This window comes from Pongo pygmaeus, chromosome 20 (assembly GCF_028885625.2).
Source record: "Pongo pygmaeus isolate AG05252 chromosome 20, NHGRI_mPonPyg2-v2.0_pri, whole genome shotgun sequence".
NCBI lineage: Eukaryota > Metazoa > Chordata > Mammalia > Primates > Hominidae > Pongo > Pongo pygmaeus.
This window is the reverse complement of record NC_072393.2, coordinates 53,868,052-53,886,369: the sequence shown is the minus strand read 5'-3', so window position 1 is coordinate 53,886,369 and position 18,318 is coordinate 53,868,052. Positions and strand designations below refer to the sequence as shown.

The 18,318-nt window shown below is 49.6% G+C and overlaps 1 protein-coding gene across 2 annotated transcripts; it reads left to right on the top strand.

The window, feature by feature from the left end:
- Window positions 1-560: 560 nt before the first annotated feature.
- TPRX1 (tetrapeptide repeat homeobox 1) lies at window positions 561-17,476 on the top strand. Of its 2 annotated transcripts, XM_054465610.2 has the most exons (4): window positions 561-640; window positions 1,074-1,144; window positions 15,826-15,995; window positions 16,511-17,476. In XM_054465610.2, exons 1-4 carry the CDS (start codon window positions 561-563, stop codon window positions 17,474-17,476), a joined length of 1,287 nt encoding a protein of 428 aa, XP_054321585.2. The 2 variants fall into 2 exon arrangements, with proteins under 2 accessions (XP_054321585.2, XP_054321587.2); XM_054465612.2 differs by lacking the exons at window positions 561-640; window positions 1,074-1,144 and adding an exon at window positions 14,972-14,996.
- Window positions 17,477-18,318: the final 842 nt, after the last annotated feature.

The following is an 18,318-nucleotide window of genomic DNA, read 5'->3' as shown; positions in this document are numbered from 1 at the left end:
GCAACTTGCTTTCCTTCTCATCTCCATCCAGGGGCTCAGGCAGAAATCTGGGCACTCAACCTGGCCCCTAACCCCTTTCTCCTCACCACTCACATCCGATCCATCCATAAGTCCTGTCATCTCTTCTTTCAGATCATTGTCCTACTGAAACAATATAAAGCACTGCTGGAAGAAATTAAAGGAGACTCAAGTCAATAGTGAACTATACCATGTTCATGGTTTAGAAGACTCAATGTTATTAAGAGGTCAATTCTTCTCAAACTAATCCTTAGATTTACTGCAATCCCAATCAGAATCTCCTCAGGATTTTTCTGTAGAAATTGATGGTCAAACTGATTCTGAAGTTGCTATGGAAATATAAATGATCTAGAATAATCAAAGTAGTCTTGGTAAAATAAAAAGAGTTGGAGAACTTATGCTACCTGACTTTGAGACTTATTGTAATGCACATGATTGCAGCTGGAAAAAGTGGGGTTAAGGATTAAGAAAATGTGGCACATATACACCATGGAATACTATGTAGCCATAAAAAAGGATGAGTTCATGTCCTTTGCAGGAACATGGATGAAGTTGGAAACCATCATTCTGAGCAAACTAGCACAAGGACAGAAAACCAAACACCGCATGCTCTCGCTCATAGGTGAGAATTGAACAACGAGAACATTTGGACACAGGGTGGGGAACATCACACACTGGGGCCTGTTGTGGGGTGGGGGGAGGGGGGAGGGATAGCACTAGGAGAAATACCTAATGTAAATGACGAGTAAATGGGTGCAGCAAACCAACATGGCACATGTATCCATATGTAACAAACCTGCACGTTGTGCACATGTACCCTAGAACTTAAAGTATAATAAACAAAAAAAATGAGGTTAAATTCTGGGGACAGTCTGAAGTTGTGTGGAATACTGGAGGATACTTGGATCAGGTTGTTGATGAGTTTCACTCCAGGCTCTACTGCAGGATGGGGGTGCTCCTCATACCTGCACCCCCTTAGCTCCCTAACACGTTCATCCTGTTTAATCTTTTGCAAAACTCTTATTGACATCTTGTTTCTTGTCTGCCCTTGTCAGGAGGATGGGGCCCTGTCTGTCTTGTTCTCAGCTGTATTCCCAGTACCTAGGACTGTCCCAGACACACAGCAGTAAGTGTGTGTTCAATAAATGTGAAAGAAATGGATGGATGGATGGATGGATGGATGGGGGATGGATGGATGGGTGATGGATGGATGGATGGATGGGTAATGGATGGATGGATGGATGGATGGATGGATGGATGGATGATGGATGGATGGATGGATGGATGATGGATGGATGGATGGATGGATAGATGGATGGATGATGGATGGATGGATGGATGATGGATGGATGGATGGGTGATGGATGGATGGATGGATGATGGATGGATGGATGGATGATGGATGGATGGATGGATGATGGATGGATGGATGGATGGATGGATGATGGATGGATGGATGGATGGATGGATGATGGATGGATGGATGGATGGTGGGGCAGAACCAGGTAGAGACACTGGCACAGAGAAGTGGTGTGATGTTTTCCCAAAAAGACCAAGGGTCTGTGATTGCAGCACTGTGAAGTCAGACTGTGGGGCTGCCCACTGGTGTTTGAATCTCTGGATGCTTCAGGGATCATATTGTTCCTGAGTTAATTCATTCAGGCTCTAACTGTGCCATGAATCCCGGCTTCTACCAAGTCCCATGCCTGGTAGTGGGTGCATCCACTCAGCTCCTAGTCCTCACCGGACAGAGGAGCCTACGGATGCGGCAGAGAGAGGCTGGCAGGGCTGACAAGGGAGGGCCCTGAACATGGCTGAGTCAGGAGGGTCTTGCCAAGAGCTGGCGTGGAGCCACATGAGTTTGGGTTTAAACCCTGTTCTTTTCTCACTGCATGGCCTTGGGCCCTTCATGTGGGCTCCTGGGCCTCAGTTTCCTCCTCTGCAAAGTGGATACAGTGACAAGCTGTCACAATGAGCCCTGGGAATCCCGTGGGAGCAGGGGAAGGAGCTGACCTCATCCAGCTTCTAGGAACCCCAGGCAGACTTGAAGGTGAAGAGCGGGGCTCTGGGGCCAAAGAGATTTACATTCTACCCCTGGTTCTTCCACTCATCACCTGTGTGGCCTTGGGAATTGACGAAACCTCTCTCAGCTTCAGTTTCCTCCTCTGAGAAAGGGAACTCTGAGTTCCGTGGGGCTGTGGCGAGTGTCCTAAGAGGCCACGTCACCTAGTGATCAGGAGGCACAGGCCCCGGGCCAGGTGCTGGCCCAGCTCTGGCTCTGTCGCTGATGTGCGAGACAAAACTGGAGACTGCACTTCTCTCAGCCTCAGTTTCCTCCTCTGTAAAGTGGGGATGATACCAGGAGCTGCCTGGAAGGAAGTTTCCATGGGGTTATTCTTCCCTGAGATCTTGTTCCCAAGGTCTGTGGTTCATGCAGTGTGTGAGAAACTGGAGCCTGTGGGCCCCTCCCTCCTTCCCAGGCTCAGTCTCCCTGCCTGTAGAATGGAGTTATCTGCATGTCTGCACCACAAGGTGACTGTGAGCATTCAGGCCTTACCTGTGAGAACAACTGCTCAGGTGGGAACCTGGGACCCAGTAGGTGCCGAACTCCACAGCTCTGAGAACCAGCCTTGGGCCTCCCAGGTTGATCCCCAGGGCAAGGACACTGATCTCCCTTGTTCCACAGTTTGAGATCATAAAACATCAGTGCCTGGATATTCAACCAAGTTGCAGAAGACTTATACAGGCATTTCAAAAGTGAGAATAGCAAATAATCCACCAGTGTATAACACAGGGCCCACATTCATTGATCACCAGGGAAATGCAAACGAAAAGCTCACAATGGACTGGGCGCAGGGGCTCACGCCTGTAATCCCAGCACTTTGGGAGGCCGAGGAGGGCAGATCACAAGGTCAGGAGATCGAGACCATCCTGGCTAACACGGTGAAACTCCATCTCTACTAAAAAACACAAAAAATAGCCGGGCGTGGTGGCGGGCGCCTGTAATCCCAGCTACTTGGGAGGCTGAGGCAGGAGAATGGCGTGAACCCGGGAGGCGGAGCTTGCAGTGAGCCGAGATTGTGCCGCTGCACTCCAGCCTGGGCGACAGCGCGAGACTCAATCTCAAAAAAAAAAAAAAAAAAAAAAATTCCCAGGGGTTTGGGAGGCCAAGGCAGGAGGATCATTTGAGGCTATAGATTAGAGACTGAGGCCAGCCTGGGCAACAGAGTGAGACCCTATCTCTACAAAATAAAATATATTAAGAGGGGGAGGAGGCCCAAAAAATATAATTTTAAAAAATCAAAAAGAAGGCCAGGCGCAATGGTTCACACCTGTAATCCCAGCACTTTGGGAAGCCAAGGTGCGAGGATCGCTTGAGCTCAGGAGTTCGAGACCAGCCCGGCCCACATGGCAAAACCCCATCTCTACTAAAAATACAAAAAATTAGCCGTATGGTGGTGCGCGCCTATAATCCCAGCTACTCAGGAGGCTGAGGCATGAGAATCGCTTGAACCTGGGAGGCGAAGGATGCAGTGAGCCGAGACTAATCACACCACTGCACACCATGGCACCTGGGCAACAGAGCGAGAGCCTGTCTCAAAAATATATATATAAATATAAATAAATAACAAACAATATTTGGGACCAGCCGTGTTTGCCTCTCAAAACCGTGCCCTCCACTATCCCGCTACACATGACTTAGAGTCTAAATAAGACTTGTCCCAAGTCCCAAAGAAACACTCAGGATCCTCTCCAGCTCTTGAAATTTAAAGTAACCGAGGGCTCAAAGAGCTTTTGTTGATATTGACTATATATCTATTGCTACTTACTGTATTGGAAATTATTTCTTTTTACATTTTTTTTTTTTTTGAGACAGGGTCTTGCTCTGTTGCCCAGGCTGGAGTGCAGTGACATGATCTCGGCTCACTGAAGCCTCAACCTCCTGGGCTCAAATGATCCTCTCGTCTCAGCCTCCTGAGTAGCTGGAACTACACGGGCACACCACCACACCTGCCTTTTTTTTTTTTTTTTTTTTTGTAGAGACAGGGGTCTCACTATGTTGCCCAGGCTGGTCTCAACCTCCTGATCTCAAGTGATCCTCCCACCTGGGCCTCCCAAAGTGCTGGGATTACAGGCATGAGCCACTGCGCCCGGCATGAAGTAGAAATTAAAAGTGCAGAATTTTAAAAATACTTTTGAAGATTTTAAATTTTACTTAAAATGTATTTTGAGCCAGGTGCAGTGGCTCATGCCTGTAATCCCAGCACTTTGGGAGGCCAAGGTGGGTGGATCACGAGGTCAGGAGTTCGAGACCAGCCTGACCAACATGGTAAAAACCCATCTCTACTAAAACTACAAAACTTAGCCGGGCATGGTGTTGCACGCCTGTAATCCCAACTACTCAGGAGGCTGAGGCAGGACAATCGCTTGAACCTGGGAGGCGGAGGTTGCCGTGAGCCGAGCTCACACCACTGCACTCCAGCCTAGGCAACATAGCGAGATTGTCTCAAAAAAATAAATAAAATTTTTTTGATAAATAATAATATTTATTTATCAAATAAATAAATAAATATATAAATAAATAATTATATATTTATATATTATTATTTATTTATTTATTTATTATATATTATATATTATATAAATAATATATAATATATTATATATAATATATAATATATATTATATATAAATAATATATAATATATAATATATATAAATAATATATATATTATTTATTTATTTATTGAGCTAGGCACAATGATTCATGCCTGTAATCCCAGCACTTTGGGAGGCCAAGACAGGCAGATCACTTGTGGTTAGGAGTTCAAGACCAGCCTGGTCAACATAGTGAAACTCCCTCTCTGCTAAAAATACAAAATTAGCCAGGCGTGGTGGCACATGCCTGTAATCCCAGCTACTTGGGAGGCTGAGGCAGGAGAATTGCTTGAAGCCGGGAGGCAGAGGTTGCAGTGAGCCAAGATCGCACCATTGCACTCCAGCCTGGGCGACAAGGGGAAACTCGTCTTAAAAAAAACAAAAATGTATTTTTAATTCTGTATCAAATTCTTTTTCGTGTTTTACTTGGACAGCTCCAAAATGCAAGATGCTTCACATCAGAGGTGGACCCCAGGACTCTGCAAAGATTCCTTGCAGTTCAGACCCTTCCAAAACATTCCCAGCTCAGGAAACCTCAGGTCATCTCTGAGGGCCTTGATCAGACACCTCCAGACCCCCATGCTTGCACTCCCCTTCCCACTCTCCAGGACCCCATTACCCCTAAAGGAACAGAGAGGGGAGAGTGAGTAGGAAGTCAGGGTAGAGGTTAATAATAAACTTTATTCTTATTTTTTAAGACAAGTTCTCGCTATGTTGCCTAGGCTGGTCTCAAGCTCCTGGGCTCAAACGATCCTCCTGCCTTAGCTTCCCAAAGCGCTGGGAATACAGGCGTGAGCCACAGCGCATAATAAACCTTAAAAATCAACAATGTTGACTGGGCACTGTGGCTCACACCTGTAATCCCAGCACTTTGGGAGGCAGTGAACGGATCACTTGAGGTCAGGAGTTCGAGACCAGCCTGGCCAATACAGTGAAACCCCGCCTCTACTGAAATACAAAAATTTGCTCTGCGTGGTGGTGGGTGCCTGTATTCCCGGCTATTGGGAGGCTGAGACAGGAGAATCCTTTGAACTCAGGAGGCAGAGGTTTCAGTGAGCCGAGATCACACCACTGCACTCCAGCCTGGCTGACAGAGCAGGACTCTGTCTCAAAAAAAAAAAAAAAAAAATCAGCAATGTTGGCACCCTTCTAACCCCTTAAATGTGGTTCCCTAAACAGCCAGGGAATATGCCTGTGTCCACTCCCTGCCTCCCCCCACCCCACCCCCGCCTCCACCCCGCCCTTCCCTGTCCCCTCTGTCTTCTGGTCTCCCTCGTCCTCTGCCGCCCCCTGGTGGCCATCCTGGCCCCTGGGTCTCCCTAGCGCTGCCTCTCTGACCCTGTCCTAGTCCCATTTAGCAAATGTTCCAATCCTCTTAGGCCAGGCCAGCCTCAGCAGAACAGAGAGAATTAGATCCGATTTGGGGGTTGGGGGGACAGACTTCCAGGATATAATGAAAACTCCTTCTGCTTGTCAGACCCTGGAAGGGGGTAGACACAAAGCAACTCACACACTGGGACCCCACAAGGGGCAACGAGGAGGGGAAACTGAGGAACAGAGAAAGGGGGAGACAAAGGGGCAGGGTGGGGGGGACGCCAAGGGGCGGAGAGAGCACCTGGAGGCTGAGAGGTCTTGCTCCCCACGCCTGGAAAGTGTCTTCCCAACTTGGCTCTCACCGCCACGGTCACCGGAGTGCCTAGTGCCTCCACCTGCAATTCTGGAACAACTCCCCTCTCTACAAGGACCCGATTCTCTCATCCAGAGTTACTTATTAATTCTTGGCATGTGGCTTTTTGTTTTTTGTGTGTTTTGAGGGGGTTGTGGGCTTTTGGGGGATTTTGTTTGTTTGTTTGTTTGTTGAGACAGGGTCTCACCCTGTTGCCCAGGCTGGAGTGCAGGTGAGGGAATCACAGCTCATTGCAGCCTCAACTTCCCAGACTCCAGTGACCCTCCCACCTCAGCCTCCCAAGTAGCTGGGACTACAGGAGCACCCCACTCCGCCTGGATAATTTTGGCAGGGGGGTATTGTTTTATTTATTATTATGTATGTATGTATGTATTTATTTATTTATTTATTTTTGAGACACAGTCTCACTCTGTCACCCAGGCTGGAGTGCAGTGGTGTGAGCTCGTCTCACTGTAACCTCCACCTCCTGGGTTCAAGCAATTCTCCTGCTTCAACCTCCTGAGTAGCTAGGATTACAGGCGCGCTTGCCACCATACCTGGCTAATTTTTTGTATTTTTAGTACAGACGAGGTTTCACCATGTTGGCCAGGCTGGTCTTGAACTCCTGACCTCAAGTGATCCACCCGCCTAGGCCTCCCAAAGCGCTAGGATTACAGGCGTGAGCCACCAGGCCCAGGTTTTTTTTGTTTCGTTTTTGGTTTTGGGGGGTTTTTTTGAGATGGAGTCTTACTCTGTGGCCCAGGCTGAAGTGCAGTGTTTCTCACTTAACCTTTGCTTTATTCTGTTTCTCTCTTTTAATTTCTGCCTCAGTGTGATCTTGGCTCACTGCAACCTCCCCTCCTGGGTTCAAGCAATTCTCCTGCCTCAGCCTCCCAAGTAGCTGGGACTACAGGCACACACCACCACGCCCGACTAATTTTTTGTACTTTTAGTAGAGACAGAGTTTCACCATATTGGCCAGGCTGGTCTCGAACTCCTCAATTGATCCTCCTGACTCGGCCTCCCAAAGTGCTGGGATTACAGGCATAAACCACCATGGCTGGCCATTTTTTTATATTTTTTAGGAGAGACAAGGTCTCACTATGTTGCCCAGGCTGGTCTCAAACTCCTGGCCTCAAGCAGTCCACCCACCTCAGCCTCCCAAGGTGCTGGGATTACAGGCATGAGCCATAGCGCCCAGCCTATCCTGTGATTCTTTGAGTAACGCCTATCTTCCCCCACTTGGACGACAAGTTCTCTGAGAACAGGGGCTGCGCCTGTTAACTCTCTGGAGGTGCCTAGATCAGTTCCTTGAAAGTACTGAGCACTTAATAAATACAGGCAGTTCTCAGGCCGGGCATGGGTGGCTCACGCCTGTAATCCCAGCACATTGGGAGGCCGAGGTGGGCGGATCACCTGAGGTCAGGAGTTCAAGACCAGCCTGACCAACATAGAGAAACTCCATCTCTGCTTAAAATACAAAATTAGCCGGGCGTGGTGGCAGGTGCCTGTAATCCCAGCTACTTGGGAGGCTGAGGCAGGAGAATTGCTTGAGCCCGGGAGGCAGAGTTTGCAGGGAGCTGAGATTGCACCATTGCACTCCAGCCTGGGCAACAAGAGCGAAACTCCGTCTCAAAAAATATATATAAAATAAATTAAAAATAAATAAATACAGGCAGTTCTCATTCTTACTTGTTATGTTCTATGAAGTTGCCATGAACATGGTCTTAGCCAATAAGGAACCACTGCTCCCAGGGGAAATACAGATTTGGGGTCCTGCAAGGCTCTGCTCACACTATTGTCATCAATCGATCAATACCTCACCCTGGTTCATGCGTGTTTCGGTTTAAAGGCACCTTATTGAATATATGTTGTTGATTCATTCAAATTAAACTCAGGGCCGGCCAGGTGCGGTGGCTCACACCCGTAATTTTAGCACTTTGGGAGGCTGAGGCGGGCTGACCACCTGAGGTCAGGAGTTTGAGACCATCCTGGCCAACGTGGTGAAACCCCGTCTCTACTAAAAACACAAAAATTAGCCAAGCATGGTGGCGGGCGCCTGTAATCCCAGCTACTCTGGAGGCTGAGGCAGCAGAATCCCTTGAACTCGGGAGGCAGAAGTTGCAGTGACCCAAGATCACTCCACTGCAGTCCAGCCTGGGTGACAGAGAGAGATCCTGTCTCAAAAAATAATATTTAAAAAAAAAAAGAGAGAGAAAGGACAGTGTTTTAAGAATGAATGTCCAGACACCGAGACGAACCCCAGTGGCAGAAAGACATTGAACAACAAGATTCTAGAAAGCAGAAGCCAACCTCGTGCCTTCATTACCCCCACTCTGATCTGCCCCAATATTGTCTTCAAAGCCCAAACGACTCCTTGTTGCCCGTGTGCCCCTCCTGAACCCCCTCCCCCTGCACCAAGAGATACCCTCACAATGCAGAGGATTGGGAGGTGTCTGTGGGCCTCTTGGGGGCAGGAGCAGAGATGAGCCAACCCCACCAAGAGGTCAACCCCATCAGAGCCCACAGGCATAGGGTAAAAGAGGAGATTGAAGAATTGATGGAAGGCCGGACGCGCCTGTAATCCCAGCACTCTGGGAGGCTGAGGCGGGCGGACCACAGGGTCAGGAGTTCAAGACCAGTCTGGCCAATATGGTAAAATGCTGTCTCTTCTAAAAATACAAAAATTAGCCGGGTGTGGTGGTGGGCGCCTGTAATCCCAGCTACTCAGGAGGCTGAGGCAGGAGAAGGGTTTGAACCCAAGAGGCAGAGGTTGCAGTGAGCCAAGATCCGGCCACTGCACTCCAGCCTGGGCGACAGAGCGAGATTCCGTCTCAAAAAAAAAAAAAAAAAAAAAAAGATTGATGGATAAGGAGAGAGCCATTTTTTTTTTTTTTTTTTTTTTGAGATGGAGTCTCACTCTGTCACTGGGGCTGGAGTGCAGTGGCACAATCTCAGCTCACTGCAACCTCTGCCTCCTAGGTTCAAGTGATTCTCCTAACTCAGCCTCCCAAGTAGCTGGGATTACAGGCACCCTCCACCACACCCAGCTCATTTTTGTATTTCTAGTAGAGACAGGGTTTCGCCATGTTGGCCAGGCTGATCTTGAACTCCTGACCTCAGGTGATCCGCCCACGTCGGCCTCCCAAAGTGCTGGGATTACAGGTGTGAGTCATTGAGCCTGGCCAAGAATGGATTTCATAATCCCTTCTTCACACTTTTCCACCGACTTCATTCCCACTTACATCACTTTTGCCCCAGGCTCCAGAAGACCTCCCTGCATCCACGTAATTCTAGGAATTTGGCCATTGCCTGGGGAGCCCCAGAAGGAATCTCCAGAAATTCCATCCAACCCTGAAGACACATCAGGACGAGAGAAGGCATGGGGACTTCTGTGGGCAGGGTGTTGACGAGCCCTAGGGTGGCATTCAAGGCCAGAAATGCTTCTTGTTTTCCAGGTTGTCCATTAAAAATAATAATCATAAGCAGCAGGAAATAAAGAAAATAGACATTCCGCATCATCTCTGGGTAATTACTTTTGCAGGAGTTTTTATCGTTGTTGTTATTTATTGTTCATTCAAAAATATTATGGGCCAGACGAGGTGGCTCACGCCTGTAATCTCAGCACTTTGGGAGGCCATGTGGATGGATCACTTGAGGTCAGGAGTTAGAGATCAGCCTGGGCAACATGGCAAAACGCCGTGTCTACAAAAAATACAAAAATTAGCCTGATGTGGTGGTGCATGTGCCTGTCCTCTCAGCTACTTGGGAGGCTGAGGTGGGAGACTGGCTTGAGCCAAGGAGGCAGAGGTTGCAGTGAGCCGAGATCATGCCAGTGCAATGCAGCCTGGGTGACAGAGAGAGACCCTGTCTCCAAAAAAAAAAAAAGAAAAGAAAAAAGAATATGTATATGCATAATATATATTTTTTTGTATGTGCTTATTAAATGTGTACATTCTTCAAAATAAACAATGTGCCTGAGACAGCATTCGATATGGAAAACACAAACTCAGTCGTTTAGTACGTTATTAGTCAGCAACTTTGAGCTTTTCCTATTATAGACATGGGGATTTGGGAGGGAAAAAAAAAAAGCCCAACAAAGTCTCTGTGTTCAAGACACATTTATTTCAGCAAACAGCAAGCAGACATCCACCAGGCAAACAAAACAACAAATACATTAAAAATCATTATTTCTTACTAATTGGTTACCACTTCATCCCTTTTTTAAACCTTCATTAGCATTCCATAGTCTGAGGCTGCCACAAATTAATCATCTTCTAATTTGTGGGCGTGAATTAATCCAATTAACTCAGTTGATATTTCAAAGAAATGTTACACTGAACACTGATATCTGTGCTTATTCACAGCGGAGCAAGTATTTTCCCAGGATAAGTCTCTTACAATAAAACATTGAGGCCAGGCACGGTGGCTCACACCTGTAATCCCAGCATTTTGAGAGGCCAAGGTGCGCGGATCACTTGAGGTCAGTAGTTCAAGACCAGCCTGGCCAACATGGTGAAACCCCATCTCTGCTAAAAATTAAATAAAAATTTAAAAATTAGCCAGGTGTGGTGGCAGGCGCCTGTAGTCCCAGCTACTCGGAAGGCAGGAGACTCACTTGAACCCAGGAGGCAGAGGTTGCAGTGAGCCGAGATCTGCATTAAAGTGCAGAGCCACTGCACTTTAGTCTGAGTGACAGATCGAGACTCGGTCTCAATAAATAAATAAATAAAATAAGAAAATTGGCTGGGTGTGGTGGCTCATGCCTGTAATCCCAGCACTTTGGGAGGCTGAGGCGGGTGGATCACCTGAGGTCAGGAGTTCGAGACCAGCCTGGACAACACAGTGAAACCCCATCTCTACTAAAAATACAAAAATTAGCCAGACATGATGGTGGGTGCCTGTAATCCCAGCTACTCAGGAGGCTGAGGCAGGAGAATTGCTTGAACCTGGGAGGCGGAGGTTGCAGTGAGCTGAGATCGCGCCATTGCACTCCAGCCTGGGCAACAAGAGTGAAATTCCATCTCAAAACAAATAAATAAAATAAAATAAAATAAGAAAATTACCCAGACATGGTGGTACACGCCTGTAGTCCCACCTACTCAGGAGGCTGAGGTAGGAGGATCACTTAAACCCCAGAGGTTGAGGTTGCAGTGAGTTTTGATTGACTCCACTGCACTACAGTCTGGGCAACAGAGCAAGACCCTGTCTCAAAAAAATCAATCATTGAGTCAAAGGGTAATATACACATTTCATCCTTTAATAGATGTCACGGAGTCAATTTCAAAAAAAAAAAAAATCTCCAAAAACCTTTTACCAACCTACACTTCATCAATGGCAAGAGAAAACCACATTCTCTGGGTCTACACTTGATCCATCTCTTTGATCTTGGCCAATCCACAGGGCAATATGCTGAGTATTGCATTAATTTATATTTTTTATTGATATGTCATCCACGTAATATAAAAGTACTCACTTAAAGTATACAATTCAGGGCTGGGTGCCGTGGTTCATGCCTGTAATACCAGCACTTTGAGAAGCTAAGGCGAGCGAATTACTTGAGGCCAGGAGTTCGAGACTAGCCTGGCCAACACGGTGAAACCCCATCTCTACTAAAAATAGAAAAAATTTACTGGGTGTGGTAACACACACCTGTAATCCCAGCTACTCAGGAGGTTGAGGCATGAGAAGCACTTGAACCCAGGAGGCAGAGCCGAGATCACTCCACTGCACTGCAGCCTGGGCAACAGAGACTGTGTCTCAAAATAAATACATAAATAAATTTAATTAAATAAAGTATACAATTCAGGCCGGGCACGCTGGTTCATGCCTGTAATATCATTACTTTGGGAGGCAAGGTGGGCTGATTGTTTAAACTCAGGAGTTTGAGACGAGACTGGGCAACATGGCAAAACAAAAAGAAAAGAATAATCATAAAGTACAAAATGAAATGGTTTTGGCCGGGCGCGGTGTTTCACACCTGTAATCCCAGCACTTTGGGAGGCCGAGGTGGGTGGATCACTTGAGGTCAGGCATTCAAGACCAGCCTGGCCAACATGGTGAAACCCATTCTCTACTAAAAATACAAAAAATTAGCTGGGCATGGTGGTGCATGCCTGTAATCCCAGCTACTTGGGCGACTGATGCAGGAGTATCACTTGAATCTGGGAGGTGGAGGTTGCCGTAAGCCGAGATCACACCACTACTGCACTCCAGCCTGGGTGACAGAGCAAGACCCCATCTCAAAAAAAAAAAAATAAATTAAATTGTTTTTAGTCTGTTTGCAGAGTTGTGCCTCCATCACTACAGTCAATTTTAGAACATTTTTCACCATCCCCAATAGGTATCCCCATAGCTATTCCCAGTTGGTCCCAATTTTCCCTTCTCCCCAACCCATAGCAACCAGTAATCTGCTTTCTGTCTCTGGATTTGCCTATTCTGGTCCCTTTGTATAAATGGAATCATATATGTGCTTTTGAGTCTGGCGTCTTTCACTTGGCAACATGTTGGCAAGGTTCATCCATGTTGTAGCATGTATCAGAGCTTTATTCCTTTTCGTGGTTGAGTAATATCCCATTGTGTGAATATATGACATTTTGGGTTTCTATGTTTTGTGGGTTTTTTTGGGGGGTGTTGTTTTGTTTTTTGAGGCAGAGTCTCCCTCTGTCACCCAGGCTGGAGTTCAGTGGCACGATCTCAGCTCCCTGCAACCTCTGCCTCCCGGGTTCAAGTGATTCTCCTACCTCAGCCTAACAAGTAGCTGGGATTACAGGCTCCCGCCACCATGCTTGGCTAATTTTTTGTATTTTTAGTAGAGACGGGTTTTCACCATGTTGACCAAGCTGGCCTCAAACTCCTAACCTCAAGTGGTTCGCCCAACTCAGCCTCCCAAAGTGCTGGGATTACAGGCGTGAGCCACTGCCCCCAGCCATTTTTATTTATTTTGAGATGGAGTCTCACTCTGTTGCCCAGGCTGGAGTACAGTGGCACAATCTCCACTCCCTGTAGCCTCTGCCTCCCGGGTTCAACCGATTCCCCCGCCTCAGCCTCCCAAGTAGCTGAAATTCAGGTGCTGGCCACCACGCCCAGCTAATTTTTGTATTTTTAGTAGAGACAGGGTTTCGCCATGTTGGCCAGGCTGGTCTTAAACTCCTGACCTCAGGTGATCTGCCTGCCTCAGCCTCCCAAAGTGCTGGGATTACAGGCATGAGCCACCGCGCCTGGCCACGCGGCATTTTATTTATCCATGCATCAGTGGATCGATGTTTCAGCATTTTCTCCTTTTGGGCGATAGTGAATCACGCTGCCGTGAACTTGCTTATATTTAAATGTCTATTTTCACAAAATAGTACCAGTGAGCTTGTTCATCTGTTTATGTCTTTATTGACCAAATAAATAGCCACAGTGCAAAATCTCTGTGTTCACCACTGTGTTCCCAGCATGTCCTGTAGATGAAGCCGGACAACATGTGCAATGAGGAATCATTGCTGGGGATGCTGCTTTCTACAACAGAACTCTAAGTAGCAGGTGAAAACAATGAGCCAGACTCGTGGTAACAATGTCTACGTTTTATTGAATTTTGAAATTGATTGCATGAGTCATTTCTAGCTCCCTGCACTGTGAGCCTTATCAATCTCTCTAATCCCTGAACCCACGTGAGTCCCGCCATGGGGAAATGAGGACAGCCAGGTGTCTGACAGAGAAGATGCATCTCTGAGGGATCCGATCTCTGTAGACCAAGGTCATGGGTCCCCTGTATCATCAGCAGTAGGTTCATTCACTCACAAGGGCAGACCAGCAGCGGTCCATGGGCATGTCTATCAGACCTGTATCCCCTCCTGATACAGGTCTATGCAGCTTGGAGAGGCTGGGCTCATGTGAACCCAGCGCATGAGCCCCATATATAAATTGGAATAAACTAGCACTGAGGTCATTTACTCTCCAGGAGAAACCAACAGAGGTCTATGTGAATGCCCATCAGAACTTCGCCCCATGGGCAAATCCACTACAGAAACCAAAGCCTTATCAGCAGGACCAATGTGTACTAAGCTCTGCTTACACCTATAGGCACCTGGGGAGCAATTTTTGGAATGGATAGTAGGGGCCAGAGTGGCCTTGAGGTACCAAAGAGGAGGCTGTGGGGTCATCCAGGAGGGAGGGATGGTGGCTGGACAAGGCGGGCAGCCCGGGAGCCGGGAGGAGTGAGTAGACTCGCTAGCATTGATCATGTGGGGCCCCAGCCCTGGGAAGGAATAAGGATGACTCCTGGGGGCTGGCTGGCCGTGCCTCTCCTGAGATGGGGATCCCAACCACAGGTCACGATGTTGACTCCCCCAACCAAACCCATGTGGAATGCCACCTCGCCTGGGCTAGGGCCCATGAGAGTGAAACCAAGGATGTGTTGCCCACTGAGGTTCCCCAGCTCCTAGCACAGCTCGGCAGGCAGTACCTGATCAGTGATGAAGGATTATTCCATCATTCAACTCCTCTGGGGGGCGGGACTGCAGGGCAGGGTGGGAAAGGGAGGGTCCTGGCAGGATGGGCTAGGGTGGGCACAGCAGAGAAGTGATTTAAGAGCCAAGCCCTTGTCAGTACACACTTGTGTTTGGGAACAGATCAGGACTCAGGATGCAAGACCCTGGTCATCTCCAAGGTGAGCGGGGACAGGGGTGTGAGGGGTCTGGGCTGATCCCGTGGCTGAGGCTGCAGAGTGCAGATCTGGGCAGCCAGAGAAGGGCTGGGCCTGTGCGGGCAGCTTCCTGTCCTGCAGATGGGGGAGAACTTAGTGGTGTCTGGGAAATGAAAAATCATGCAGCTGGGCACAGCGTCTCCCGCCTGTGATCCCAGCTCTTTGGGAGGCCAAGGTGGGAGGATCACTTGAGCCCAGGACTCTGAAACCAGCCGGGCCAACATAGTGGAGACCCGTCTTTAGCAAAAATACAAAAATTACCCAGGGGTGGTGGTGCACACCTGTGGTCCCAGCTACTCGGGAGACTAAGGCGGGGGGTTGCTTGAGCCCAGGAAGTGGAGGCTGCCTTGAGCTGTGATCACATCACTGCACTCCAGCCTGGGTGACAGTGCGAGATCCCCTCTCCAAGAAAAAGAAAGGAAAGAAATTAAACCATGCAGTTGAGTGGAGCAGAGGACTGGGCAGGTGGTGGCGCCCCTGCAAGTGTCAGGGTCCCTATAACCCTTGGATGGGAGGGGACGGGGCAGCTGGGGAGGACTGAGCAGGCCTGAGGCAGCCCCATCTTCTCCGAGGTGAGGCGCCTATGCTGCCTGCCTTCCCAGGAGCTGTTATGGCGCCCATTTCCTAGATGTGGACCCTGAGGCCCAGAGAGGTGCAAGGTCTGGTCTGGATACCAGGCTGCTATCCGCGGTGTCGCCCCAGCCCACACTGCCTGGGCGCCTGGCCTGGCGCAGGGGACGGGGTCCCTAGGGGGGCTGAGAGCTTCTGTGACCTGTTTCCCTCCCGCCCCCAGGCCCTCCCTTGGCCCGGGACCCTCCAAGGAGACAGCGGCAGGAGCGCACGGTCTACAATGAAAGCCAGCAGAAAGTGCTAGAATGTTACTTTCAGAAGGAGCAGTACCCGAACTACGACCAGCGAGTGAATCTGGCGGAGATACTCAGCCTCAGGGAGCAACAGCTTCAGGTCTGACCCCCACCCCCACCCCGCCCGCCCCAGTCACCCCAAGGAGCCTCCCCACCGCTGTCACTCACCGGGGCCTGGCCACCTCCCGCCCTGCCACGCAAGGGGTCCCGCCAGTGTAGACCCGGGCGGCATCCTGAGTCCTGTTCCAACTCTATGCTAGCCCAAACCCGCCCACGTGATCGGCCCAGGCTGTCCCCCACGGGGTCTCCCGGTGCCCGGACCTCAGGCACCCGTGAGAACCCGCGGTCCCTCCCCTCGAACCCTCCCTGGCCCCCGGGCTCCTGGGCGGCAGACCCCGCTCCTCCCCTCCCACCCCACCCTCCTCCCCCTACTTTTCCCTCCCTCTCCCCTCCCTTCTCCAGGCCTCGGAGCCCGGGGCCCTCTTTTGGTGGGATGGGGGCTGGGGGGTTGTTGAGCACAGGGAGAGGCTTGAGGCTGGCCCCGACCCCAAACGGCTCACCTGGGCCGCGCGAGCCCCTCCTTCACACCTTCTCCCTGTCCCCTCTGCCCCCCAGGTGTGGTTCAAGAATCGCCGCGCCAAACTAGCTCGGGAGCGGCGGCTCCAGCAGCAGCCCCAGCGCGTCCCTGGGCAGAGAGGCCGAGGAGCCCGCGCTGCGCCCCTAGTCCCTGTAGCCTCTGCCTCTGCACCTCAGCCGGGCCCCTCGGGAATCCTTCCAGCGGCGGAACCCACGATCTACAGCCTCGACCAGGCCTGGGGTGGCCCTGGGTGCAGAGCCCAGAAGGGCATCCCAGCTGCCCTGAGTCCAGGCCCTGGCCCGATCCCTGCCCCAATCCCAGGCCCAGCCCACATCCCAGGCCCACTCCCTGGCCCAATCCCAGGCCCAATTTCAGGCCCAGCTCAGATCCCAAGCCCGATCCCAGCCCCAATCCCAGGCCCAATTTCAGGCCCAGTCCAGATCCCAGGCCCAATCTCAGGCCCAGTCCAGATCCCAGGCCCAATCTCAGACCCAAACCCAGGCCTGATCCCAGGCCCAGCCCAGATCCCAGGCCCAATCCCAGGCCCAATCTCAGGCCCAGGCCCAATCATAGGCCCGATTCCTGGCCCAGCCCAGATCCCAGGCCCAGGCAGACTCCGAAGCCCAGGTCCCATCTTAAGTCCTGCCTGGATGCGAAGCCCTGGCTCACTTCCAGGCCTAGCCCCGATTTTAGGCCCAGGCCCAGGCTCAGGTTCAGTCCCAGCCCCAATCCCAAGCCCAGGATCACTCCCAGCCCCAGCCCCCTTATGGCCTCAGAGCCCCAATGCCTCCGACTTCTTGCCAGACACCCAGTTATTCCCTCACTTCACAGAGCTGCACCCACCCCTAGACCCCTTGGAGGGATCCTCAGTCTCCACCATGACCTCTCAGTACCAAGAAGGGGATGACTCTATGGGCAAAAAAGACTCAGGGTCTCAGCACCAAGAGGAGGGTGGCTTTGTGAATGAAAATCACTCAGGCCCCAGGTCATTACTGGATTTATAGGGGGCCTGTGCCTGCAAAGTTCTTCAGATCCCAGTGGGCCTGGAGTGGCTGATCTACACTGCTGATGACTTTCTGCAGTGAATGCACCACCCTTTACCCACCCTGCTGCAGGTGGACATTTGCTGTCTTCACTGTGCAGCCATCACAGGTGGCTCTGCTGTGAATGTGCCTGCCTCTCATTGGAATTGAGCCTGAGCATTTCTCTGCTGGGATTGGAGTTGCTGCTCACTGGGATATTTGGCATTAGTGGATGCTGCTCGAGAGCTTTCTAAAGGGCTTTTCCCAGTGCTTCTGATGGTCAGCATCTTCCCCAACACTTAGGATTGTGAGACTTTTTAATGTTTGTTGATCCAATGACTTGTGGTTTTGTTGTGGTTGTAATATCCATTGCCCTGAGGATTGAGAGGTTAAACTCTCACATGTTAATTGAACCTTAGAAATCTTCATAATGTGTCTATTTGTTTACCCCTTTTCCTTCATTTATTTGAATGTATTCTTATATTCTCTTGGCAATTAAAGTTCTGCAAACGCCTTTCCTATTTGCATTTTGTTTCATTAGTAGTATTTCTTGATTTTAATGTTGTCTATTTCACTGCTTTTCAAATTACCTATTGTTATGGACCAGTTTTGTCTTGTTTTATTTTTCATTTCCATCAGCGACAGACTGATAATGTTGTAAAACACAATGAAGTTATTAATAAAAATTAAAATGGGCCAGGCATGGTGGCTCATGCCTGTAATCCCAACACTTTGGGAGGCAAAAACAGGTGGATCACTTGAAGTCAAGAGTTTGAGACCAGCCTGGCCAACATGGTGAAACCCCATCTTCACTAAAAAAAAAA

Bases quoted from the DNA above. Each gene is read 5' to 3' on its own strand.
- TPRX1 (XM_054465610.2), top strand. From the start codon at position 561: ATGGATGAAGTTGGAAACCATCATTCTGAGCAAACTAGCACAAGGACA. The intron at 1,145-15,825 runs GTAAGTGTGTGT...TCCCGCCCCCAG, and splicing joins ACTGTCCCAGACACACAGCA to GCCCTCCCTTGGCCCGGGAC. The intron at 15,996-16,510 runs GTCTGACCCCCA...TCTGCCCCCCAG, and splicing joins TCAGGGAGCAACAGCTTCAG to GTGTGGTTCAAGAATCGCCG.